Below are 26,280 nucleotides of genomic sequence, written 5' to 3' on the forward strand. Positions count from 1 at the left end.
CTATGTGAGCGGCAAGGACCCAATTATTGGAGCCATCACCACTGCCTCCCAGAGTCTGCATTAGCAGGAAGGTGGGATCAGGAGCCAGAGGGAAGTATCAAACCCAGGTACTCTGATGTGGGATATGGGTATCTTAACTATAAAGCTAAGCACCTGCCCCTCAAGAGTTTCTCAGGCTAATGGCTATTGGGACAGAAAAATGCAGGGTGATTTTTTTCTTTTTTCATGTGGCAAGTAGAAATACAAGGAGCTGGCACCGCAGCATAGCAAGCACCGGTTAGAGTCCTGGCTGCTCCACTTCCAATCCAAATCTCTGCTAATGTGCCTGGGAAAGCCGCAGAAGATGGCTCAAGTCCTTGGGCCCCTGCATCCACATGGGAGACCCACAAGACATTCCTGGTTCCTGGTTTTGGATCAGCCGAGCTCTGGTCGTTGCTGCCATTCTGGGAGTGAACCAGCAGACAGAAGCACTCTCGCTCTCTCACTCTCTCACTCTCTCACTTTCTTTCTCTTTCTCTGTAACTCTGCCTTTAAATAAATAAATAAATCTCTTAAAAAAGGAAATAAAAGATAAGAACAAAAATATTTTAAAAAATATATGGCCATTTGTGGCACAGGAAGTTAAGTTGCCACCTGCAAAACTCTCATCACTTTTTGGACAACAGTTTTAGTCCTAATTGTTGTTTCCAATCCAGCTTCCTGCTAATGAGCCTGAGAAGGCAGTGCATGATAGCCCAAGGGCTTGAGACGCTGCCACCATATGGGATACCAGGATGAAGCTTGCAGCTCCTGGCTTTGATCTGACCCAGTCCTGGTTGTTGCAGCCAATTGGAGAATGAACCAACTGATGGTAAAGCTCACTCTCCCTCCCTCTTTTTCTCTCTCTGAGTGTGTGTGTGCATGCGTGCATGTGAGTGTGTCCCTGTCACTATGCTTTTCTAATACATAAATAAATAAATCTTTAAAAATATGTAATTCCCATTTAAAAGAATTCCCTATCTCCAGAAATTAAATACCTCTTCTAATATATAGGGATACTTATATTTTTCTATTGTTCTAAGTGGTTCTATGATATTCTGGAGCTAACCAAATCACAGAATTGCCAGTCATTAGTTGACTTGATCTATCTACAAGTTAAATATTTCCTCTGAATGTTCTATTTATAAGTAGAACTAAAACCCTAGGAAGTCTAATTTGGGATCAGAATGGTAGCTTATGTTCTGCCATGTAGAACATTAAGGTTTGATTAGGCAGATTTTAGGATGGTAGCCAAAAAGCAAGAGTACAAGACATTCTAATAGTTAATGGGCACTAAATAAGATGATCTACCATTTACCAGGCTCTGATCTTGATCAGATATATAGACAGCCACCTTTAACAGGCCCTAATAAGAGTGTTGAAATAAACACGTAGATGAAATGGCAAGGTTCTCCAGGATTTAACAGAGTGAGAAAAGAGCAAGAAAAACATGAAAATATTTGTTGTTGTGGATCTTTCTAAAGTCTATAGTAAGGTAATCAATGAGTTTGAATGACAAAATTTAGGGCTGACACTGTGGCGCAGTGGGTTAAAGCCCCAGCCTGCAGCACTGGCATCCCATATGGGCTCTGGTTCTGGTACCGGCTGCTCCACTTCTGATCCAGCTCTCTGTTATGGCCTGGGAAAGCAGTAGAGGATGGCCCAAGTTCTTGGGCCCCTGCCTGGGAGAACTGGAAGAGGTTCTTGGCTCCTGGCTTCATATTAGCTCAACTCTCGCCATTGCAGTCATTTGTGGAGTGAACCAATTGAATGGAATACCTCTCTCTCTCTCTGGCTCTACCTCTGTAACTCTGTCTTTCAAATAAATAAAATAAATCTTTTTAAAAAATAAAAATAAAAATAAATGACAATTGAGTGCTATAGACGTTTGACTTTGTAGGCATTTGGAGAATCTGTTGAAATTCTTTTTTAAGAAGTTCTCCAAAAACTTCATAGTTTTGTGTAACATGGGGGCAGACTATACATAGAAAGCTGATAAACCTTATGAGGTTTGTACTTGAAGACTAATATCTGGCGCCAGTGCTGTGGTGCAGCGGGTTAAAGCCCCAACATAGCCAGCATCCCATATGGGTGCCTGTTTGAGTGCTAGCTGCTTCTCTTCTGATTCAGCTCCCTACTAATGTGCCTGGGAAAGCAGTGGAGAGGGCCCAAGTGCTTGGGCCCCTGCACCCACATAGGAGACCCAGAAGAAGCTCCTGGCACCTGGATTCAGATTGGCTCAGCTCAAGAATTGCAGCTATTTGGGGAGTTAACCAGCAGATGGAAAACCTCTCTCTCTCTTTCTCTCTGTGTCTACTTCTCTCTGTAACTCTTTCAAATAAATAAAATAAATCTTTAAAAAAAAACACTAATAGGCCGGCTCCGCGGCTCACTAGGGTAATCCTCCGCCTTGCGGCGCCAGCACACCGGGTTCTAGTCCCAGTCAGGGCGCTGGATTCTGTCCCGGTTGCCCCTCTTCCAGGCCAGCTCTCTGCTGTGGCCAGGGAGTGCAATGGAGGATGGCCCAAGTCCTTGGGCCCTGCACCCCATGGGAGACCAGGATAAGTACCTGGCTCCTGCCATCGGATCAGCATGGTGCGCCAGCTGCAGCGCGCCAGCCACGGCAGCCATTGGAGGGTGAACCAACGGCAAAGGAAGGCCTTTCTCTCTGTCTCTCTCTCTCACTGTCCACTCTGCCTGTCAAAAAAAAAAAAAAAAAAAAAAAACCACTAACATCTGTGTCATATAATTGTTCAATCTTGTACTATTTTTAAATTCATGTTCCAGAATTATATGTGTATATATGATATCATATGCTACTATAAACTATGCTCAGAAGTACAGAAAAAAAACTAATAAATCCATCAGAGTCCTACTTATATGTGATTATTATCCAAGGCAGTCATCTGCTTTAGGGCATCAGTCTGTATTCATGAAATTTACTAAAGCCATTCATATTTATGAGTATTTTCACCAATATGATCAGCACTGATATTCTGAAATTCTAAAACAGTACCCATAATCCACATATATATATATATTTTTGACAGGCAGAGAGGACAGTGAGAGAGAGAGACAGTGAGAAAGGTCTTCCTTTTGCCGTTGGTTCACCCTCCAATGGCTGCCACAGCCAGCGCACCGCGCTGATCCGATGGCAGGAGCCAGGTGCTTCTCCTGGTCTCCCATGGGGTGCAGGGCCCAAGCACTTGGGCCATCCTCCACTGCACTCCACATATATTAGCAAAGGTAGGAATCTATCATTTTTCACAAATAAAAAAACAGAGCTCTAGTTAGTGTATTTACTCTTTGTTATCTCTCTGCTTAACCACTTTTTAAAAAATATTTATTTGAAGGAGTTACAGAGAGGCAGAGACACAGACAGAGAGAGGTCTTCCATCTGCTGGTTCACCACACAAATGGCCACAACAGCCGGAGCTGAGCTGATCCAAAGCCAGGAGCCAGAAGCTTCTTCTGGGTCTCCCATGTGGGGCCCAAGGACTTGGGTCATCTTCTACTGCTTTCCCAGGCCATAGCAGAGAACTGGATTGGATGAGGAACAGCTGAGACTAGATCTGGCGCCCATATGAGATGCTGGTGCTTCAGGCTGGAGCTTTAACCCACTACACCACAGCGATGGCCCCGCTTAACTGCTTTTATTTTAAATATGTATTACAATGAAATGATTATATTTGACAAGAAGAAATCTCTAATGATACCCTCTAAAGTCTGAATGGGCTATGAAATTGAAAAGTACTGAGTTTGAAAACTACACTATGAGAGGGTCAAATTTGTGGCCTAGTGGGTAAAGTCACCAGCTGCAATGCCAGCATACCATATGGGCCCAGGTTCAAGTCCCAACTGTGATCCAGCTCCCTGCTAATGTGCTTGGGAAAGCAGTGGAGGATGGCCCAAGCGCTGGTCCCTGCACCTATGTGGGAGACCCAGAAGCTCCTCACTTCGGTCTGGATCAATCCTGGCCATTGTGGCCATTTGTTGAGTGAACCAGTGGATGGAAAATTTCTCTTCCTCTCTTTCTCTACAACTATGCCTTTCAAAATAAAATACAATAAAAAAAAAAAAAAACTACTTGATGAAGATGTTAAAACAAGAAATCAAGTACAAAATGTGGTTGAACTAGGTAACGTTGACACTCCCCTCCAACTCTGAGACGTCATCAATTTGAAATAATTCTTACGGGTCTAGAATATGGCAGAAAAATGTAGCATTGGGAATGGATAAGCAGCAAACATGAGAGACTCTGAAGATGTCCAGACTCCTGGCTTCAACCTGGCTCAGCCCCGGCTGTTGTGGGCGTTTGTGGAGTGAACCAGCAGATGGAAAATCTTTGTCTGTCTCTCTGCCTTTCAAATAAAATGAAAATAAATTTAAAATTTTTGAAAAATAAAGCACTGGGACAGGCCTGAGCTTTCAAGGAGCTAGGGAAAGCAGTGGCAGCATATATGAGATTTAAACTGAACACTAAGGAACTCAGAATAGAATTCATAGGCTCAAAGGAACAGGTCATTGTGAAGAATGCCATAAGCAAAATGGTATTTGAGAAAACTCAAGAGAAAACTAGAGACAGAGAGGGATCCATGAAAATACTGAATAAATTTACTCAGAAAGTAATATGGCACTGAACATTATTGGCTTATAAAAATTCTGTTCTTAAAACACTAATTATTTGGTACATTTTTCAAGGAAGTCATACAGAACCATGATTTTATATATACAATGACTTTGAAATGTTACGTGGCATATGATCTACTTCTGTGAAGCCTAATTATCCTTATTTTAACTCTGCCCTTGCCTTAATGTTGCAATCATTTTACAATGAATTGCTAGTCCGGATCTATTAGTTCTCAAAGTATGTTTTGGGAAGCAAACATCATCAGCATCACCTGAGCTCTTGTTAGAAATTCCAAGCTTCAGGGGTTAACCCAAACCTATCCAGAGTACACCAATTCGGGTTTTAAACCTTCCAGGGAGTTCTATCACACTCTGAAGTTTGACAACCACTGTTTGGGCATTTCAAATTAGACTTCTCTAGAAGTTTAACTAGGATCTGTGTGATAGGCAAGAGAGGTAGGGAAGAAAATGAGAAACAGGGTTTTGCAGCTATGCAAACCTGGAATCAAGTTAGGGCCTGAAGATCAGTTAGCTGTGTAGGGTCTTGTGACCTTGGGCAAGTAACTAAACCACTCTATGCTTCAATCTTCTCATTTGTGAAGTGAAAACACTTACCTGATAGGGTTGTTACAGGGAATGAGTAGATAAATATATGCAAATTGCTTAGAAGATGTCTGCCACATAAGTGCTCAATAACCATTGTTTATAATAATATGAATACAAAAAAACAATAATAAACTATGTAGATAAAAATCTAGATGTTAACATGGTAGGTGTTAAATATTTAGTGACAATTATTACTGTCTTGGAATATTTTCCCTTAAAGTACAGTTATTAGAGGTTCCAGTAAATGTGGGCATCCCCTAATATTTTCACACATTATCCACATTCTCATGTCTTCCTGCCCCACTGAACTACTACTATGGATTATATCAGTATCAATTTCCTTGTTCTGATAGTATACTATAGTTACATAAGATGTTACCTTTGAGGGAGACCAAGAAATTATATATGAAATCTCTCTGCACTTTTTTTTTTTTTTTTTTTTTGACAGGCAGAGTGGACAGTGAGAGAGACAGAGAGAAAGGTCTTCCTCTGCCGTTGGTTCACCCTCCAATGGCTGCCGCGGCTGGCGCACCGCGCTGATCCTATGGCAGGAGCCAGGTACTTATCCTGGTCTCCCATGAGGTGCAGGGCCCAAGGACTTGGGCCATCCTCCACTGCACTCCCGGGCCACAGCAGAGAGCTGGCCTGGAAGAGGGGCAACCGGGACAGAATCGGGCGCCCCGACCGGGACTAGAACCCGGTGTGCTGGTGCTGCACGGCGGAGGATTAGCCTAGTGAGCCGCAGCGCCGGCCCTCTCTGCACATTTTTTGCAACTCTGTGAATCTATATTTTTTAAAAAATAATTTTTAAAAGGGGTAAATAATTTACCTGTGGTAAGAAGTATTTGGGGCCAGAGGTTGGGCTTACAATTCTATGTTTCTCTCCAATTAACTAGTCAAAACTAAGTTTAAAAAAAAACTAAACTAAATTGTGGCCAGCCTTGAGTGCAGGGGTTAAGCGGACACTTGTGACACCAGCATCCCATATAAGTGCTGGTTCACGTCCAGGCTGCTGCACTTCCAAGTCAGCTCCCTGCTAATGTGCTTGGGAAAGCTGTGGAACATGGCCCAAATACCGTGCCCCCGCACCCACGTGGGAGACCTGGATGGGATTCCAGGCTCCTAGCTTTAGCCTGGCCCAGCCCCATAAGGTGTGGCCATCTGAGGAGTAAACCAGGGAAAGGAAGACCTGTCTCTTCTTCTCTCTCTATAACTCTGCCTTTCAAATAAAGAAAGAAAGAAATTATTTGGAATTTATTTGAATTTATTTGAAAGGCAGAATTACAGAGAGAGTGGCAGGGAAAGACAGAACTTCCACCAGCTGATTCACTCCCTCGAATAGCCATAACGGCTAGTGCTGGGTCAATCTGAAGCCAGGAGCCAGGAGCTTCTTCCAGGTCTCCTACGTGGGTGCAGAGGCCTAAGCACTTGGGCCATGCTTTGCTGCTTTCCCAGGCACACTAGCAGGGAGCTGGATTACAAGTGCGGAAGGGGAACATGAACTGGCACCCATATGGGATGCCAGCATGGCAGACTGTGGCTTAACCCACTACAACACAATGCCTGCCCCAATAAATACATCTTAAAAAAAAAAAGCTAAAGAAAAGCTCAGTGATTAACTTCTCTCAATCAAATCAGTATGAATGACTATTTCTTTTTAATTTATCCTCTCTAAGCATTTCATTACTTTAGTCAAAATAAGTAATTTTCCCCCTAACTCACAAAGTTATATGTCAGGAAGTATGGCAATGAAAAAGAATTAATTAAGTTGTCCCCTAAGATCTGATGAAATTTGCTATCCAGAGAGAATAAAGGTATATTACCAAAGGTTCACTGTCAGTGTTCTTTGAAAAAAGAACCAGCCCAACTATAACAAACATAAATCATATTTTAGCAAGATTTAGCAACAAATAAAATTCATATTACAGATTAGATTCCATAATCTTTAACTCAATGTATAAATCATGAAAATAGTCCCCACTGCTTAAATGATTAACAATTCATTTTGAGATTACATTTGATCAACTAAAATTCTATGTAAGACTTCACAAATCCACTCAAAAGTACCTGCTGCAGAACAAAGAAAGTTTCTTTGTTCAGAAAGTGACTCAGAGAATCTCATGACCCATTTAAAGCAAGCATGTATATAATATTTGAGACATTCTCTATAATAAAAGTACAACGAATCAATATAGTTTATTTGAAAACAGGTCTCATATATTGTTGTATAGTGTTTGGTTTTAAGAACTACACTTCATATACATGAAAATTACCTTTGTTAGTCTTCTCTTTTTTAAAAAAAGATTTTATTTATTTATTTAACAGGTTGAGTTACAGACAGTGAGAGGAGAGACAAAGAGATCTTCCATTCACTGGTTCACTTCCCAAATGGCCGCAATGGCTGGAGCTGGGCCAATCCGAAGTAGGGATCCAGGAGCTTCTTCCAGGTCCCCTATGTGGGTGCAGGGCCCAAGGACGTGGGCCATCGTCTACTCGAAAGTGGAGCAGTCAGGAACTAGAACCGGCATGGGATGTTGGAGCTGCAGGCAGAAGATTAACCTACTGCGCCACAGCGCCGGCCCGTTAGTCTTCTTGTTATAAGCCGGATGCTTGTGTGCCCCCCAAATTCACACTGAAATGCAAACTCTCACTGTGATGTTACTAAGATGTGAGGCCTTTGGGAGGTAATCAGGTCATGAAGGTGGAGCCCTCATAAAAGAGATCAGTATTCTTTTAAGAGGAAACAAGGGGGCCAGCATTGTGGCGCAGCAGATAAAGCCGCCACCTGCAGTGCCCACATCCCATATGGACAGTGGTTCAAGTCCCGACTGTTCCACTTTCGATCCAGCTCTCCGCTATGGCCTGGGAAGGCAGAAGATGATGGCCCAAGTGCTTGGACCGCTGCACCTGTGTGGGAGACCTGGATGAAGTTCCTAGCTTCAGATTGGCACAAGCTCTGGCCGTTGTGGCCATCTGGGGAGTGAACCAGCAGATGGAAGACCTCTCTTGCTATCTTTGCCTCTACCTCTCCGTAACTCTGACTTTCAAGTAAACAAATAAAATCTTTAAAAAAAAGAAGAAGAAATATGAGAGCTTCCTGTCTGCTTGTTCTCCACCACCAGATACAAAAATGAGAAGACAATCTTCTACAAAGCAGCCCTCAGAGGTGCCAGACCTGCCAGCTCTTGATATTGGACTTGACATGTTCCAGAAGTATGAGAAATCAATGTTTGTTGTTTAAGCTACAACTAAGATTATGCTGAAATGTATTAATGATTCTGCATTTTACTGCTTTCTTAGTTCAGCAAATTAAATTTCTGAAACCTGGGACTGGCGCTGTGGAGTAACAGGTAAAGCTGCCGCCTGCAGTGCTAGCATCCCATGTGGGCACTGGTTTAAGTCTCGGCTGCTCCACTTCCCATCCAGCTCTCTGCAATGGCCTAGGAAAGCAGTAGAAGATGGCCCAAGTGCTTGGACCCCTGCACCCATGTGGGAGACCTGGAGGAAGCTCCTGGCTCCTGGCTTCAGATTGGTGCAGTTGCAGCCGTTGTGGCCAACTGGGGAGTGAACCAGTGGATGGAAGATCTCTCTCCCTCTCTCTCTCTGCCTCTCGTTCTCTCTGTAACTCTTTCAAATAAATAAGTAAATCTTTAAAAAAAAATGAGGCCGGCACCATGGCTCACTAGGTTAATCCTCCGCCTGCAGTGCCGGCATCCCATATGGGCACTGGTTCTAGTCCCGGTTCTAGCTCCTCTTCCAGTCCAGCTCTCTGCTGTGGCCCAGGAGGGCAATAGAGGATGGCCCAGGTGCTTGGGCCCCTGAACCTGCATGGGAGACCCGGGAGAAGCACCTGGCTCGTGGCTTCAAATCGGCGCAGCGCCGGCCATAGCAGCCATTTGGGGAGTGAACCAACAGAAGGAAGACCTTTCTCTCTGTCTCTCCCTCTCACTGTGTATAACTCTACCTGTCAAATAAATAAATAAATAAATAACATTGTACTGATGCCATAGTCAGGGAAACAAAGAAATTTAAGTAAAAAAATCAAATTAAAAATTTTTCTGAAACCTGACCAGAATTAGTTCTAATGTATCTTGCCAATTAGGTTGCCTACTTGCATTAGAACCATTACTAAGCCCCTGAAGAACCTCTTCATCCCTTGATAAATTATGTCTCTCTGAGAAGAACCAGAAAGTACAGACACCAAACATGTAAATTTGTTGGCAAATGAGTAGTGACAATTTCAAAAAAATTTAAGTCAGCAAACAGACTACCTAAGAGTCATAAGGTGCTCAAATCAAGGTGCCGCAGGTTAAGCCATCAGCTGCAATGTGTGAGCAAACTTTCCAGTCTTGGCAGCTCTGGTTCTAATCCCAGCTCCCTTCTAATACACTTGGGAAAGCAGTGGAAGATGGCTTCAGTACTTGGGTCCCTGCCACACATAGATGGAGTTCTGCACTCCTGGCTCCTGCCTGGCCCAGCCCAATTCAGCCCCAGCTGAAGAAGCCATTTGGAGAATTAACCAGAGAATGGAAGATTTCTCTTTCACTCTCTTCTTCTCTCTATTACTCTGCCTTTCAAATAAAATAAATGTTTGAAAAAAATTATAATTAAGGATAATTGTTTTAACAAAGTGTGTCAATTATTTTTAAATATTGTAGTTTTGCCCTGAAACATGAAGTCTAATTTATTTCCTAATGTTTAACGCTGGTATGAGCATGACACCAAACCAAGAATTCTTAGAAGGAACTCAGTGTAAATCAGAAGCAATAACAGCTCAGTCCACATGTCTATCAAGAAGTGTAGTTTATTTTTCAACTTCAGGGACAAACACTTGAAAAACCTCAGATTCAGGTCTTACATCTGACAGTCACTCACTACCTACTGTGTTATACAGTATATACTGTATAATACAGCCACGTATTATACAGTAGTAAACAAAACAGACATGGCCCTTGACTTCAAAGAGCTTACTGTCCAGAGAGGAAGACAAAAAGTAGATGTTAAATAAAATTAAAGTTTTACTTCTCTTGTAAGGCCTCTCTCAGTTGGTAGCCACGATCACACCCTTTTTACTGGTGCACTCTGCAGAGAGAAGTTAGGGATAATGTTAAATGATCAGCTACAACTAGCTGTAGCTAGAAGACAGGAAGGCTTATAAATCTGCAACAGCAGACAATTTCATAAACTCCATCATAAAAACTACTGTGAATTTTTTCTAAGTAAAATAATTATTCATCTAGAAGGCAGGCATTGCGGCATAGAAAGGTTAAGCTGCTGTCTGCAACGCCTACATGCAATACCTGAGTGCTGCTTTGAGTTCCAGTACTGTTTTACATCTAGATTCCCGCTGATGCACCTGGGAAGACAGCAGAGGATGCTGCAAGTACCTGGGTACCTGCTACCCACATGGGAGACCTGGATGGAGTTCCTTGCCCCTGCCTCCTGGCTTCAGCATGGCCAAGCCCTGCAGCCATTTGGAGAGTGAACCAATAGATGGAGGTTCTCTCTTTCTAATTCTCCCTGTCACTCTGCTTTTCAAATAACTAAACTTTCTTTAGAAAAACATTCATCTATACATGCATATTAACAGGATAACTTCTAATCATAGGGTAGTAATTCACCAATAATTTTGTTTTTTTTCTTGAACCCTCCTTACAAAAACCATGGTGGTAGAAAACACACACATATGGGGCTGGCGCTGTGGCATAGTAGGTGAAGCCTCTGCCTGCAGAGCCAGATTGAGTCCCTACTGCTCCACTTTGGATCCAAATTCCCCACTGATGGCCTGCAAAGGCAGTAAAAGATGGCCCAAGTGCTTGAGCCCCTGCACCTGCGTGGGAGACCCAGAAGCAGCTCCTGGCTCCTGGCTTAGGATTGGCGCAGCTCTGGCCATTGTGCCATTTGGGGAGTGAATCAGCAGATGGAAGACCTTTCTGTCTGTCTCTCCATCTTTCTGTGTGTAACTCTACCTCTCAAATAAATAAATACATCTTTAAACACACACACACATGCACACACGCACATGCACACACGCACATGCACACAAGCACATGCACACACACATGCACACACACATACACACACTCTTCAGCTTTTCAACTGAATGTTTTTATACTAAACTCCTTTCCAAATGTGTCAGTGCTCCAGCATGCAAATACAATGTTACTTCAATTACTTTGTCTTTGGGGACTTACAATTTATAATGAACCTCATCATTTGTATTTTAAGATCTGTATTTAATTTACATACAATGTGATTTCCGGACACAGCTTGTTTGCCATAGCCATAGCCCAGCTCAAAGTATAGACTCCTAAGGTTTTTAAAGGTATTGCTCTGCTTCTAAGAATTTACCCCCTCCTCCACCTTACAACATCTTCAAGCAGCTCCTACAGTATTCTAGCTCTCCTCATTTCCCCCTCTCTGAAAGGGAACTCGGTCGTTTGGTACTCGTTAAATCCACAGATTTCCCTCAGCACCCTAGCTCCCGCCTTTAAATTTTTCCTCCTTTGACTTTATAAAGTGTTTACTTAAGGAACATTTGCATCTCAACATTTATTTCTGCATGCTGTTCTACTTAATATATTAGAAAGGACCAAGAGTCAAAGTTCCCAAAGGAGTCGGTAGCACAGTTTCTTCCCCTATCTTACCAGATTTAAACAAAGCCAATGCCTTTATCCCTTGCTTTCCACCCGGTTTGTTGCTGTTTCTCATCCCTGCACATTTGAGGGGCTATTAGTTGGTATTTAAATACATTTAAAAACCAATTCTTCGTCTTCTTATTTTGAAATTTTTGAATACGTTCTTCTGTGTCTTGCGTTATTCTGCCTCTGATAACGATGTTCCCAGTACAGAAAGTATCCCGGGAGTTTACTCCCTTCAAACGAGTTACAATATTACAGTTCTGCGGCAGGTGCCATGGTTCACGCCCTCCAGAAGCTAATACTTCGCCGCCAAGTAGATGCTTTAACTTTGTCAAGACGAAACACCTAGGAAGTGGTATCGTCACTGGATCTGCTCTACCCAATTTCCTACCTGTTGCGGGCCCTTGCTCGGAGAGGACGAACTAGATTGGTCTAATGGGCCCCTCTCCTTTTCCACCCACTGCCCCTCTCGGCCTTCCGCAGCTGCCTGGAGAACCCCAGCCAGTCCTGGCCCCAAGGAGCGACCCTCGGACGCCCGCAACCCCTCGCCGGAGAACTAAAGTCAGGGCTGACGCACGAGCCGCGATGGAACAGAGTCGTGGCTCGGTTCCTGGTAAGGCGAGCGGAGCGCGCAAGGAATGCCTTGGAAGGCAGGGTGCGCGGGACGTGGACAGAACGCCACTTTAACTCGGCTTCCTCCCTGGACGCCAGAGGTCCGGAGCTGCCCTGACAACCGGAGCAAACCAATTCGTCTGCGCGGCGGTCCCGGGTTCCTCTTCCCCGCCTCCCCGCAAGTCTACTTCTCTTTCGCTTCCTCCCCCTGCTCTCCAGCTGCACGTGGTCCCTCCCTGCCCTGCCCCCGCCGCGCCCCTCCTTACCCCTCCCCTCCGAACCCTCCCAGCCCCCGGCCCTTTCCTCCCTGCGTTCCTCGCTTCCCCTTTCCGTTCGCTCTTTCCGCCCCCGCTCCCCATCCACCCTTCCGATTGGTCGAGCGCGCCGGAGCCTGGTCGGCCAATCGGCGAGCACGGTTGGCGGCGATGGGCGTGGCTGCGGCGCCGGGGCCCTCAGATCGAGGCTGCCTCCCCCTCTCAGCCGGCAGCACATTCCGCCGCCGTTGCCGCCGCCCGGCCCCGCAGTTGTCTTCGCCGGAGCTGCCGTCGCGCTGGGGTTAGGGCGGGGGGGCGGGCGGGGAGAGGAGGAGAAGGCCGCGGCCGAGGCAGGTGAGAGGAGGAAGGAAGCGGCGGCCGGGCGGGCAGAGCAGCTCAGGCGGCGGCCCGGTTCCTGGGAGTGTCGGTGCGGCGCGGTGGTTGGGGCGGATCCCGCGGGGCCCGGGCGGGGGAAGGAGTCACCGGCCCGGCCATGGCGGACAACGAGAAACTGGACAACCAACGGCTCAAGAATTTCAAGAACAAAGGCCGCGACTTGGAGGTAAACTCGGAGGCGCTGGAGGGGTGGGAGCCGTGGGCCTGCGGTCGGTGCCCGCCGGGACTCAGAGTGGGGAGCAGGGGCGGGAGCCGCCGCCGCCGCCGCGGGGCCGCGGGGGAATGGCGCTGGGGGCCGGCCCGCCCGTGACGCCTCTGCTACCGCGCCGGGAAGTTTGTGTCGGGCCTGCTCCGCCTCCGCCGGGGAGCGAGGTGCCGGGCCACGGCCGGCGCGGCCTAGGCCTGCCCCGCAGAGCCGGGCCGGCGCGGGTGCGAGGGCTGGGCCGCGCGGCGTGTGTGGAAGCGGCGCGCGCGTGCGGCCGGCGCTCCCCGGCCCGGCCCCCTCCCCGGCCGCGGCGGCCAGGCCGGCTCTCGCCCCGGCACCGACGTCTGGCGCCGCGGGAAAGGAGGGCGGCGGGGGGCGGGGGCGAGCGTGTGGCGACCGAGTGGGGCTCGGAACTTCCTCGGCGGGGCCCGAGACGTCTCCACTTAAAGGCGTTTTCTCTGGTCTTCCCGACTCCCGCTTTACCCCTGCCTCCCCCCGATGTCCAAACTACAGGAGTCAACTTCTCCGTTGAAAAAAACACCCCCGGCGTGAGAGGCCATCCTGGTGATGCTAACAGTGCCTTCCAGCGGCCTGTGTTTTTACTCTGGATATAGCTGTTTCAAGATGTGGCTCACGATGTGCCCTCTTCCAGGCAGAGGATACCCCTTATTTCAGCTTGTCCACAAATCTCTTTATCCCCTCCTGAGAGGAGACCACCAGCTGCATTCTTACATAGAAAGTCCAAAGGGTTATACAAAGCTGTCATCCTCTAGTCTACAGTATCCTTTCCCTCCACCTGCTGGTGGTGGTGGTGGGGGATGGGGTGGGCTATGGAATGGCACCATCACATTTTATTATTTAAAAGGGGGAAAAAAGCTTCATTGTCTTAGATACAGCTGCTCCCGAGGTTCTCGGTCTGTGTAAGGTGTGTGTATGCACACAGTCAGATTTCTGATACAAGACTATCTTCCCTTCAGCTTTGAGAGTTCAAGTAAATAGGTTTTTGTTGTTTTTAAATCTTCTACATCTGAATCAAGAGTTCAGCTTTTAAGGGAAAAAGTGGTCAAGTATTTTTTTATGTTATCCCTCTCTGCATTTTTATAGTGAGATGTTCAAATTCCCCTGGCCTTTTTCTGAACTGGAGCATTTGCTTGACTATTAACTTACTTTGGGGGCTTTTCACAAAGCCATTCAGATCTCTGAGGTAGTTTGTGCTGTTTTAGTGGGTTGCATAGTTTGAGAGACTATGTATTGGAGTTGTGGCCATTAATTCTATGATTGCTTTTTGGTTAACATGAGATATAATCCTTATGATCCCTTTTTCTAATGAAAAATTTAACATCTTTATTGAGATAATTCACATGCCATAAAAATCAACCTTCTAAATGTACAGTATTATTTTCAGTAAATTAATTTGTGCCAATAAAGTAACAGGTTTTTTTTTTTAACTAATATCTATTTAGAATGAAGAAATTGCAAATTACAAAATTTAAAAACTGATGAATACCAGTAACAAAGTCCAGAAAAAAATAGCCCTTTCTTCTCTACATTTCTGCCTGCGTTGAGTTATAAATCACATACCATATAATCCACCCATTAAAAGTGGCTTTTGAGCATATTCACATAGTTGTGCAACCATTACCGGGATCACTCTTAGAATATTTTCACTTACCTCAAAAAAGAAACTGGTGCTCATTAGCAGTCACTCTTCGTTTTTCAACTACCCCAGCCCCAGGCAACCACTTTGTCTCTTTAGATGTGCCTGTTCTGGGCATTTCATTTACACAATTTGTGAGCTTTTGTGACTGGCTTCTTTCAGGTAGTATATTTTCAAGGTTCATATATATTGTGACAAGAATGTATCAGTGTTTCCAGTCCTTCTTATGGCTGAATGATATTCCAGCATATGGATGTACTGCATTTTGTTTATCCATTCATAAGTTGATGGACATTTGTGTTTCCACTTTTTAGGTATATATGAATATGTAATTCTGTGAACATTCATGTACATTTGTATGGGTGTCATTTCATGTCTCTTGGTCATGTATCTACGGGTGGAATTTACTAGGTCATATGGAAAACTTAAAAAAAAATTGGGGATTGCCAGATTATTTTTCTAAAGTTATCCTCATTTTAAAGATTGCTATTTCCCCTTGCTGCTTGTCACTAAGTATCTACACATCAAACAGGACTTGTTTCTGTTTTGAGAAGTTTGAGGTGTCTTGCTGGCATCCTCAGCTGACTTTGATACCCCTATATGTCATTAGAAATAGAAATATTTTCATTTCACACTTAACAAAATGAAATATACTATAACAGAGGCCATACTTTTTCTTCAGTGTGACTTACTCAGAGTAACTCATAATGAGATAGAAATGTCTTTTATTACCCTTAAAGAACATTAATGATGGGCTGTTTTATGTGTTAATTATCTGTATGTCTGAATCTCTCAGAACACTTAGGCCCATTTTCCTCCATATGTGGATATTACACTGCATACGTAATGTATGTAGAATACAACAAACTCCAAGAAAATATAGCTGTTTGGTTTAGGTCTTATGATGACATCTGTTTCATTGGGAAATCTTCTAAAAGAAGTATGGGCCAGTGCTGTCCACTGAATTTTATTTAATCCAATGTATAGGAGACTGCTGTTGTGGCATAGTAGGTAAAGCCAATGCCCACAGCCCATATGAGCCCTGGTTCAAATTCCAGCTGCTCCACTTCCTATCCAGCTCCCTGCTATTGGCCTGGAAAAAGCAGTGGAAAATGGCCCAAGGGCTTAGGCCCCTGCTACCCTGGGATACGCTGCAAGAAGCTCCTGGCTCCTGGGTTCTGCCTGGCCCTAGCCCTGGCGGTTGCAGCCACCTATGGGCATTGAATCAGCAAATGGAAGAGCTGTCTCTCTGCCTCTTCTTCTCAAACTCTGACTTTCAAATAAATCAATGAATCTTTAATCTGGTATGTCAAAAATACTATTACAATATGGAAAAAAAATGGAGATATTGAAAGCTAGTTTGTATTTTACAAGTAAATGGCATTTCTGTGTTAGTAGTAGCTGAATTTCAAGTGCTGATAACCACATGTGGCTATTGGCTACTTCATTGGACGGCATATAGAGTAAGATAGTTGTAGCCATTTTTAGTTTGATTGGAAATGATGAATAGTACAAAGTTCTACAGTTGGGTTTAACCTAGTCTCTAACTTTCTTGTGACCTTGGGGAAAGCATGTAGTTTTAACAGTTCTTTGTCTGTAAAACTAGAAGTAGTTGACATCTGTTTCATCAGTGTTGTGCAGATTAATAGGTTAATATTAAGATGCCTGGCAATTCTCTGAGCATGTTATTACCTTCGGTGTTTCCTTTTGGGAGGAGGGAGAGGATTTAGTAGAATTCAGTGTAGTTCATTCTCTCCTTTATTTACAGTTAGCTCTATTTTTGTGTGTGTGTATAACTTATGCTGCATTGAACTTTAAGTTACACTGCACAATTAATGGGGAAAGTTTTCATGATTTTATTTTTCATTTTGTTGAAAGACAGAGATCTTCCATCCACTGGTTTACTCCTCACCCACCCACAACAGCTAGGACTGGGCCAGACCAAAGCCAAGATCTCAGAACTCCATCTGATCTTCTCCACATGGCTGGAAAGTACCCAACCATTTGGGCCATCAACTGCTGCTTTCCCCGGGCACATTAGCTGGAAGCAGAAGAGTGGGGACTGGAACCAGGTTTTCCAGTATGGGATGCAGGCATCCCAAGCAGCAACTTAACGGCTGTACCAAATGCCTGTACCAGGGAAAGTTTTAAATACAGAGACATGTAATTGCTCATTGAAGGAATGTACAGGCACAGGAAATTAGTGACCTTTGTGAAATTGTAACTTCTAAGTGTTAGAGTTGAAAGTAATTCATAACTTTCAAATCTGATACTTGTGCCTACTTTTCAACCTAACATTCTGGCTCCTCCAAAATGCAGTCATGCTTTCTTGAAAGAAAAGTATCAAAAAAGGCATATGTGAGCATATATTTAAAATTATTTTCAAGAACTGTCGGATGATATCCACCAAGACTTGACTTCTTCCTTACGATGTGTTAGTGGATCACCATTGTTAGTTTGAGGATGGTAACCATAGAGAAGGTAAACAGTGCAACGTAAGAAATGAGTAGTGCCCAAACTTCAAATAGAAAAATTTGTCAGGATAAAGCAAGATAAGTATATCTAATTTGTATTTCTGAAGTACAGAGGAGTTCTATAGATTTTATAATAAACCCACATAGTTTTTAAAGAAGTTCTAAGCGTATCCAGGTTCAGATAGAATTGAGATATGTTAGAAAATAATTAGGTCTTAATAAGTCAGTCACAACTTTAAAACAATTTACCTGTATATAAAAGAATTTTAAGATTTTACATAATTATAATTTTATGATTGTCCATTCAGCATAAAATGTGAAATCAGCTTGAACTTAAAAAAGTTGTTTGGTCTGCAAGAATTTAATAAATTGATCAGCTGTTTTATTGTTTGGAAATAGCCTTGGTGATTTGTTAAAACATACAGAGTGAAAAGCATTGTTAAGCTATTAAGTCTAGTTAGCTTTTAGACACTGACCTCTCTCATCACACATCTTGGAACATATTTACTGTACTTAAAATAACCACTGTCTAATTTTTCATATAATAGTCCAAGTGTGTGACGTTATGAAATGCCTGATAGAAATAAAGTTAGAAATAAAATGATTGTTTTAATGCTTCCTGCCAGCTTTTCTAGTTTACAGGGCAACTAATTTTAGAATTGCTTCTTGATAATTTTCTTAGAAGTAACAAAATTGTTTTTATAGTCACTAATGTGTCAAATGAATATATAAGATTGGAAAGAATTTTAGGAGTGATTTAGATGTAAAAGAATAGAATCACTTTAGAAAAAAATATGTAAGTAGTTTCTAAACATTGGTCCCTAATACCTAATAGTGGCCATGGGTCCTTAAATATTTTAAAGTATTTTCTAGAATAGTGTTCATCTACTTGAGGCCTGTAAGGATGAAATGAGAGCCTGTGATCAAATTTAACCTTGATTGCTGATGTTGGAACTCTCTGGTTTAGTTTTGGAACTTTGTGAGCACCTATGTACATGCTTTTTACTTAATTCTCATTTCTCTCAATGTTATAAATAGGAATTAGTGCATTTTGAAGAAGAAATTTGTATGCTTCTCACCTAATAGCATAATATACAAGGGAATGAGTATAACTCAATTGTGTCAAAGTCATTTTTTTCTGCTTCCCTTTACCTTCACTCAGCCTTAATCCAGGTCTTAAATTTGATTAACAAGTTTTACGTGGAAACTCTTAGCAGAGTCTGTGGGCTATAATAGGTATTCAGTAAATGTTTTCTTTTTTCTCCTAGAGAAATCTTTTGATACTGTGTATCATTTCTGGACTTTAAGCACTAGAGAACACAATCCATTTTCTGTGCTTTCCATTTAGGTTAGGTAAAAGTTTTAGAAACTCCCTTTTTCTGTAGATACTATGAGAACGTCTTTATAATGAACATAGTTCAGATGTTTTCAAAGGTTTAGGGTCCATAGTATTTATTTACAGTGTGGAAGATTAAGGACCCTCAAGAATTTTTGTTTCTGGGTTTTTATTGATATTTACCATTTTAGAAATAGAAATTAAGAAATTTTATTTATTAATATATAATACATTTTATTTAAACAAAAGTTTTAATGAAACTGAATTTATTTTCCAGAACCAAAAATTTTTAGTGAGAATGGCCATGTTTAACATTTTTTTCAGGTTTTTTTAAATGTTTGATTTAAGAGAATACAGCTAAATTCTCTTATCTGTTTCTGAATTTAGTTCTTTGATGATATGCTGTTTTGGTTGAAGAATATGAAGAATATTCACCTTCACCAGATAGGCAATTGAAAAATAGAGGTGTATTTTAGTTGCTTTTTTAGGATAATTATGGAGATTATTCTCTGATACTACACCATAACTCCATAAATCTTTTTAAAAGATTAGTTGCAATGAGAATATGAAGCCACATGGGTGAACTTTTCTTACCCTAGATTAAAATCCATTGGTCTGTCTTATACTTCAAATAATGTCTTTTTCATAGGTTTAATTTTGTAACGCCATGTATTGGATCATTTGAAAACATTTTGTCACTGTATTATGAGATTTCCAGATGCTGACACATTTTATTATATGGTAGAAGATAATTCCAAATTATTGTCACTACAGGTCAGAAAAATCTTAACTATTGAGAATCTGTCAAGTTTACAGTGTTACATACAAGTTTTCCAAAATTCTAATTTATACTTAAGAGCTCATATTTTATCATTAGCAGTGGATAGTGTAAATTGTTTTCTTTGAAGCCATGGGCTCACTTAGCTCATTCTTGTGAAAATATCTGCTAGACACTGAGTTTGTATAACCATAATTTGTCAGTCATTCTTTCAAGTAAAATGATGTTTGTGAAAAAGGTGGCTGGGTCAGTTCCCAACTCAATTTCACAAGTACTTTTTCCTTGAGACATTCATTGTACTATAGGACTATAGTTGGAATGCTACAGAAGGGTTTTATGTGTAATTCTCAATTCATCACACAATTAGAAAAGGCCGTATTTAATAAAAGTAACCATTTTTTATTTCATTAAATTGGTTTTTTAATTTCTTGTTTCTTTCTTGTATTTTTTTAAAAGGTTTATTTATTTGAAAGGTAAAGAGAGAGTGATTTTCCATCTGTTGGTTCATTCCTCAAATGACCACAACAGCCAGGTCTGGGCCAGGCTGAAGCCGGGAGCTGGGAATACTTTCCTGGTGATCAGCAGGGGCCCATGTACTTGGGCCATACATATTCCACTGCCTTCTCAGGCGCATTAGCAGGAAGCTGGATTGGAAGTGGTGCAGCCAAGGCTAGAAGTGGAACTCTGATAGGGGTTGCTGATATCTGTTATTGCAAGTAAGAGGCTTAACCTGCCATGCCACAAAACACTGGCTCCCACTAAAGATATTTTTAAGTAAGCTGGCTTTTTTTTTTTTTTAAATAGCAAATACTATGACTACTCTTTCAGTTTGGTTCATGTGCCTTATTAATTCATTCTAAAGTACCAGCAGTTTTACAAACCATATTATATCAGTGCAGTTGTTGACACAATAAGAAAAATATCTGTAGTAGTGTTGGGAAAATAGCTCCAATCTTGTGGACTCTTTTTTTTTTCCCCCAAAGAAACCATTTATTTAATGAGTACAGATTTCATAAGTACAACTTAAGGAATCCAGCAGCTCTTCCCAATGGATCTGCCCTCCCACCCCGTATCTTTTTTTTTTTTTTTTTTTTTTTTTGACAGGCAGAGTGGACAGTAAGAGAGAGAGAAAAGTCTTCCTTTTTGCCGTTTGTTTACCCTCCAATGGCCGCCGCGGCCGGCGCGCTTCGTCCAATGCACCGCGCTGATCCAAAGGCAGGAGCCAGGTGCTTATCCTGTCTCCCATGGGGTGCAAGGCCCAAGTATTTGGGCCATCCTCCATTGCACTCCCTGGCCACAGCAGAGAGGTGGCCTGGAAGAGGGGCAACTGGGACTAGAACCCAGTGTGCTGGCGCCGCAAGGCGGAGGATTAGCCTAGTGAGCCACGACACTGGCCCCTCGTACCCCCCAGCCTCCCCCTCTCCCTCCCATTCCTAGTCCCATTCTCCATCAAGAAGAAAATAAAAACTTCCTTGACAATCAAGACAAGGGCTTTTCAAGTCATTGTTTCTCAAAGTGTCAATTTTACTAATACAGGTTTCCTTTTAGGTGCTCTATTAGTTACCATAGGTCAGGGAGAACATATGGTATTTGTCCCTTTGGGACTGGCTTATTTCACTAAGTATGATGTTTTCTAGATTCATTCATTTTGTTGCAAATGACTGGATTTCTTTTTTTAACTGCTGTGTAGTATTCCTTAGAGTACTTATCCCATAATTTTCTTTATCCAGTCTTCACTTGACGGACATTTAGGTTAATACTATGCCTGTGGACTATTGAAAAGGTCTCAAGGCCCGCACAGGCATCTGTGGAACACACTTTGAGAACTGCTATCTTATTATTGCTACAAATGACTGTCACTTTGAGCTAATACAGGCTATTAAAAGTCTTAAGAGGATAAGGGTTAAAAGAACATGGGCTATGAAGTCAGTTAGATCTGGGTTTTGAACCTTTTTCTACTTAATAGTAATGGAAATAAACTTGATCTAAGCTATTAACATGCTTAATGCCTAGCATGTAGTACATGCAAAATAAATAAATGGAGGCTCGTACTGTTTCTACCTACTGACTTCATCAAGCATTATATCCAAATAAATCCCTATGTTCCATGTCGGGATAACCTTTTGCTTGTGATTTCTTGTGCCACTGTGTGCTGTAATCCAAATCACCATGAGCTGGATTGGGCTTCCTTTTTCCTTCTTTAAAACACAAATGCAAGCCTACTTTCTCCTACTTGCTTTGACCATATTGTCACAAAATTACTAGTTTCTGACTTCTGTTTCTCTAATCCTGTGTTGTGAATTGGTTAGTAAATATTTTATGTAGGTCTTGCAATCAGAAAGTAGCTCTAATTTGTACTGTTTGGTACCCATAATAAAAATGATGGAAGGTCACATTTACTGGTAATACAAGATTAACTTTTTTTAAAAGATTTATTTATTTATTTGAAAGAGTTACACATTGAGAGGAGAGGCAGAGAGAGGTCTTCCATCTGATGGTTCACTCCCCAATTGGTCACAACGGCCAGAGCTGTGCCGATCCGAAGCCAGGAGCCAGGAGCTTCTTCCTGGTCTCCCACATGGGTGCAGGGGCCCAAGGACTTGCTTTCCCAGGCCAAGGCAGAGAGCTGGACAGGAAGTGGAGCAGCCAGGACTTGAACCGGCGCCCATATGGGATGGTGGCGCTTCAAGCCAGGGCGTTAACCCACTGCGCCACAGTGCCAGCCCCAAGATGAACTTGATTATTAAAAATGCTAAACGTTTTACTGTTTATGCACTGTAACAACAAAATTTGGTGACCTGCCCCTTTTATCCTTAATTTAATTTACATTGAAACTAATGTAAATTACATTTTAGTTGTATTTTGGCAAACCTGAAATTCCATTAAATTTTTATTAACAATAGTCAAAATACTATGATAATATGGTATTTCCTTGTTTGGTGATGAGTATATTTTCTAATATTAGAAAGTAAAAATTACATTCTATCTATCTCAATGTCCTGATCTTTAATAAAACTTTAAGTTGCCCAGTATCTACTTTTGTTCTTAAAGATTTTATTTTATTTATTTGAAAGCATTACAGAGAGGGAGAGAGATCCTCTGATTCACTCCCCAAATGGCCACAGCAGCTGGAGGTAAGCCGATCTGAAGCCAGAGCCAGGAACTTCTTCCAGGTCTCCCACACAAGTGAGGGGCCCAAGACTTTGACCATCCTCTGCTGCTTCCCCAGGCACATTAGCAGGGAGCTGGATCAGAAGTGGGGCAGCTGGGACTCGAACCAGCACCCATACGGAATGCTGGTGCTTCAGGCCAGGTTTTAATCTGCTGCGCCACCATGCCAGCCCCTCAGTATCTACTCTTAATATATATTTTAGTTTTTATGTTATATCTTTGTGGTTCTTTGAAGTAGACATTACATAAATTCATTTGGTTTAATAGCTGTGTGCCAAAAGCCGTACATTAATTAGTGTCTATACTTGAATTGTATTAAATGGCCAAATCCTGTCTGCTTCCCATACAGCTTCCTTCACCCTGATTCTCTTCAGCCACTCTCAACTGTTACTGGCCCAGAAAAACAAGCAAAATAATAGTCTTCAAGATTTTTCAAATAATTGTTATGTTATTCTTGGTCTTTGGTAGAAATCCAACTTTATTTTCTGGCTCTCTTTAGAGTAATGACTATAAGGATACTTTTTCAGTAAGATTGATATTGAACGTTCTGGTAGTTTTAGGCAGAAAGAGCTAATCTATATGTAGTTACGTTGTAGGGAATAGAAACCTAGCTCAAATTAGTTTAAACATAATAGGAAAATCTAGGTATCATAACCAGGTAAGTATAGAGTACAGTTGCCATTATTTATGATAAGAGTGCTAGTCAAGAGTCTAAGGATAGGTGCCGGTGCCATGGGTCACTTGGTTAATCCTCCGGCCGTGGCGCCGGCATCCCATATGGGCGCCAGGTTCTAGTCCTGGTTGCTCCTCTTCCAGTCCAGCTCTCTGCTGTGGCCTGGGAAGGCAGTGGAGGATGGCCCAAGTGCTTGGGCCCATGCACCCTCATGGGAGACCAGGAGGAAGCCCCTGGCTCCTGACTTCGGATCAGCATAGCTCCCGCTGTCACGGCCATTTTGGGAGTGAACCAATGGAAGGAAGACCTTTCTCTCTCTCTCTCCCTCTCTCTCTCTCTCACTGTCAAACTCTGTCAAATTAAAAAAAAAAAAAAAAATCTAGGGATAGGTTTGATTGGCCAGACTTTGATTGCATATTTATACCTGAACTAACATTTGTGGGTAGGGAAATGTGGTTCTGTGATTGGCCAGTAAAAGGTTATGTGGCACATGTCTAGTTTTGTGTGTGTTGTAGATGAGGAGGGATATTGACACATATGCCACGAGAGTGAGGGATGTTAGAATAAAAAAGGAAGAAAAGGCCTATTACAGAGTACCAATATCCAATGTAAATATAGATGGTTGGGTCATTATTTCTCCTTTGAATAAGATGCACATTATATTATAAGCATATATAGAATTGGGTTCATGGTTGATAAATAATTTTGACTTACATCAAAATATTTATTCACGTTTTTCCTGTTAATGTCTTCAGTATTTTCCCTATTCTCTTTTCTTTCCCAGCTTTAAAACAGTAACATTACTACCTTTAATTGATGAAATCAATAAATTTAAAGTATGATAAATGTCATTAGGGTAATATAGATCAAAACCACAAGATACTATTTCACATCCACTAGGATGGCAATAAACAAAAAGACAGTGACAAATGTTGGTAAGGATGGGCATGAAAAACACTGCAGCCACTTTGGAATGCTGTTTGGCATTCAAACAGTATAACAGTTAACATGTGACCCACTAGTTTACTCCTAGATATCAACCCAGGAGGATTGAAAGCATGTATCTGTACAAAAACATATATGAAAATGTTTGTAGCAGCATTATCCATAATAGCCAAAACAAGCAACTCAAATATCTATGAAGTAACATGGATAAACAAAATATGGTATATACATCCAGTGGACTATTTTGCTATAAAAAGAAATGAAGTGCTGATATATGCAACTATATAGATTAAACTTAAAAACATTGCATTGCCTGAAAGAAGCCAGTTATAGAAGATCACAAATTCTGTAATTGCATTTATAAATAAAAGGATACCACAAAAGAAAAAACTGTTTCCTACTATCTACTCTGATATACTCAATACAATACTTAAAAAAAAATTAATGTGTTTGAATGGCACAATGTTAGAGATAGAGATCTTTAAATGTTGATTTACTCCCCAATTGGTCAAAATGGCCAGGCCAGGAGCCAGAGCTCCCATGTTGGTGGCAGGAGCCCAATCATTTAACCCATCTACTACTGCTTTCTCAGATGCATTAGCAGGGTATGAAACTGCTCTTTGTGAAGATGAAAGTCATCTGGACTTAGTAGTGATCAATGTACAACTTTGTGAATTTACTAAACATTGCAAATTATATACTTTTTTAAAAAAGATTATGTATTTAAAAGGCAGAGTTACAAAAAGGCAGAGGCAAAGACAGAAGGAGGTCTTCCATCCACTGGTTCACTCCCCAAATGGCTGCAGTGGCCGGAGCTGGACTGATCCGAAGGCAGGAGCCAGGAGTTTCTTCAGAGACTCCCAAGTGGGTGCAGGGCCCAAGAGCTTGGACCATCTTCTGTTGCTTTCTCAGAGCATAACAGAGAGCTAGATAGGAAGTGGAGCAGCCAAGACTCGAAATGGCACCCATTTGGGATGCTGAGTTCATGGAAAATGTGTAGTAAGAAAAATTGGATTTCAGGGCCGGCATTGTGGCATAATGCATTAAGGCATTGTCTGTGATGCCAGCATCCCATATGGGTACTGGTTGGAGCTCTTGGGAAAGGAATGGAGAATGGCCCAAGTTCTTGGGCCCCTGTACCAATATGGGAGATCCAAGTGAAACTCCTGGTTTTGTCCTGGCCCAGCCTCAGACTTTGCAGCCTTTTGGGGAGTGACCCAGTGGATAGAACATCTGTTTCTCTTCTTTCTTTGTAACTCTACCTTTCAGATAAATAAATCTTTAAAACAAAACAAAACAAAACAAAAAACTGGATTTCTAAAATTTTTGTATTAAAATATACTTTTAGTTCTATTTTCCGTAAACATTTTGCATCTCAATAAGTTGTTAGGTTGAAAACAACAGCAAAGAAAACTTATGTACAAGAAATGATTTGTTGTGGGTGGGATATGACAACTTTCTGCTATCTGAGAGTTACAGTTGAACTTTCAAGAGGTCGTTTTCGCTGACTTTCCCTTCTACCGTTTCCTCAAGTGAATTCGTTTATTCAACAGATAGTTATTCATCATCTGTTTCTGGAGGCTCTGTTGTAAGCTGTGAGGATGGAGAATATGAATAACACAGGCAAAGTTCCTATTCTCATGATACTGACTTTCCAGCTTGTCAGGATCTCTCAGGTACCTGGCCTTAAGCTGACCCTGTGTACAATTGAAGAGAAAGGAAATCCAAAATGTTTTGTATCTGATAACTATTTCTTGAGATTTGTGGAAAACCTTGATTTTTAGAATGGAAAGAGCTAGGATTGTATCTTATTAGCTATTTGCCATTAGGAAAGTTTAATAATTTTTTCAGCCACAATTTCTACTTCTGTAAAAATTAAAATCCC

General features: G+C 42.0%; 1 protein-coding gene across 5 annotated transcripts in view; it reads left to right on the plus strand.

The window, feature by feature from the left end:
• The first annotated feature begins 12,928 nt into the window (after positions 1-12,928).
• Positions 12,929-26,280, plus strand: part of KPNA4 (karyopherin subunit alpha 4) — a 65,192-nt gene continuing 51,840 nt past the window's right edge. The window contains exons 1-2 of one of the 5 annotated variants that reach the window (XR_011388074.1): positions 12,965-13,322; positions 13,875-26,071. Coding sequence is in view for 2 of the 5 variants with exons in the window: in XM_070072593.1 (XP_069928694.1) it covers positions 25,997-26,071 (75 nt within the window). In the remaining 3 variants the exon portion in view is untranslated. Of the gene's footprint in view, positions 13,323-13,874; positions 26,072-26,280 lie in introns of all 5 variants that reach the window. The other 4 variants (XM_070072593.1, XM_070072594.1, XM_002716340.5 and 1 more) reach the window with 4 other exon arrangements.

Source organism: Oryctolagus cuniculus, chromosome 4 (assembly GCF_964237555.1).
Source record: "Oryctolagus cuniculus chromosome 4, mOryCun1.1, whole genome shotgun sequence".
NCBI lineage: Eukaryota > Metazoa > Chordata > Mammalia > Lagomorpha > Leporidae > Oryctolagus > Oryctolagus cuniculus.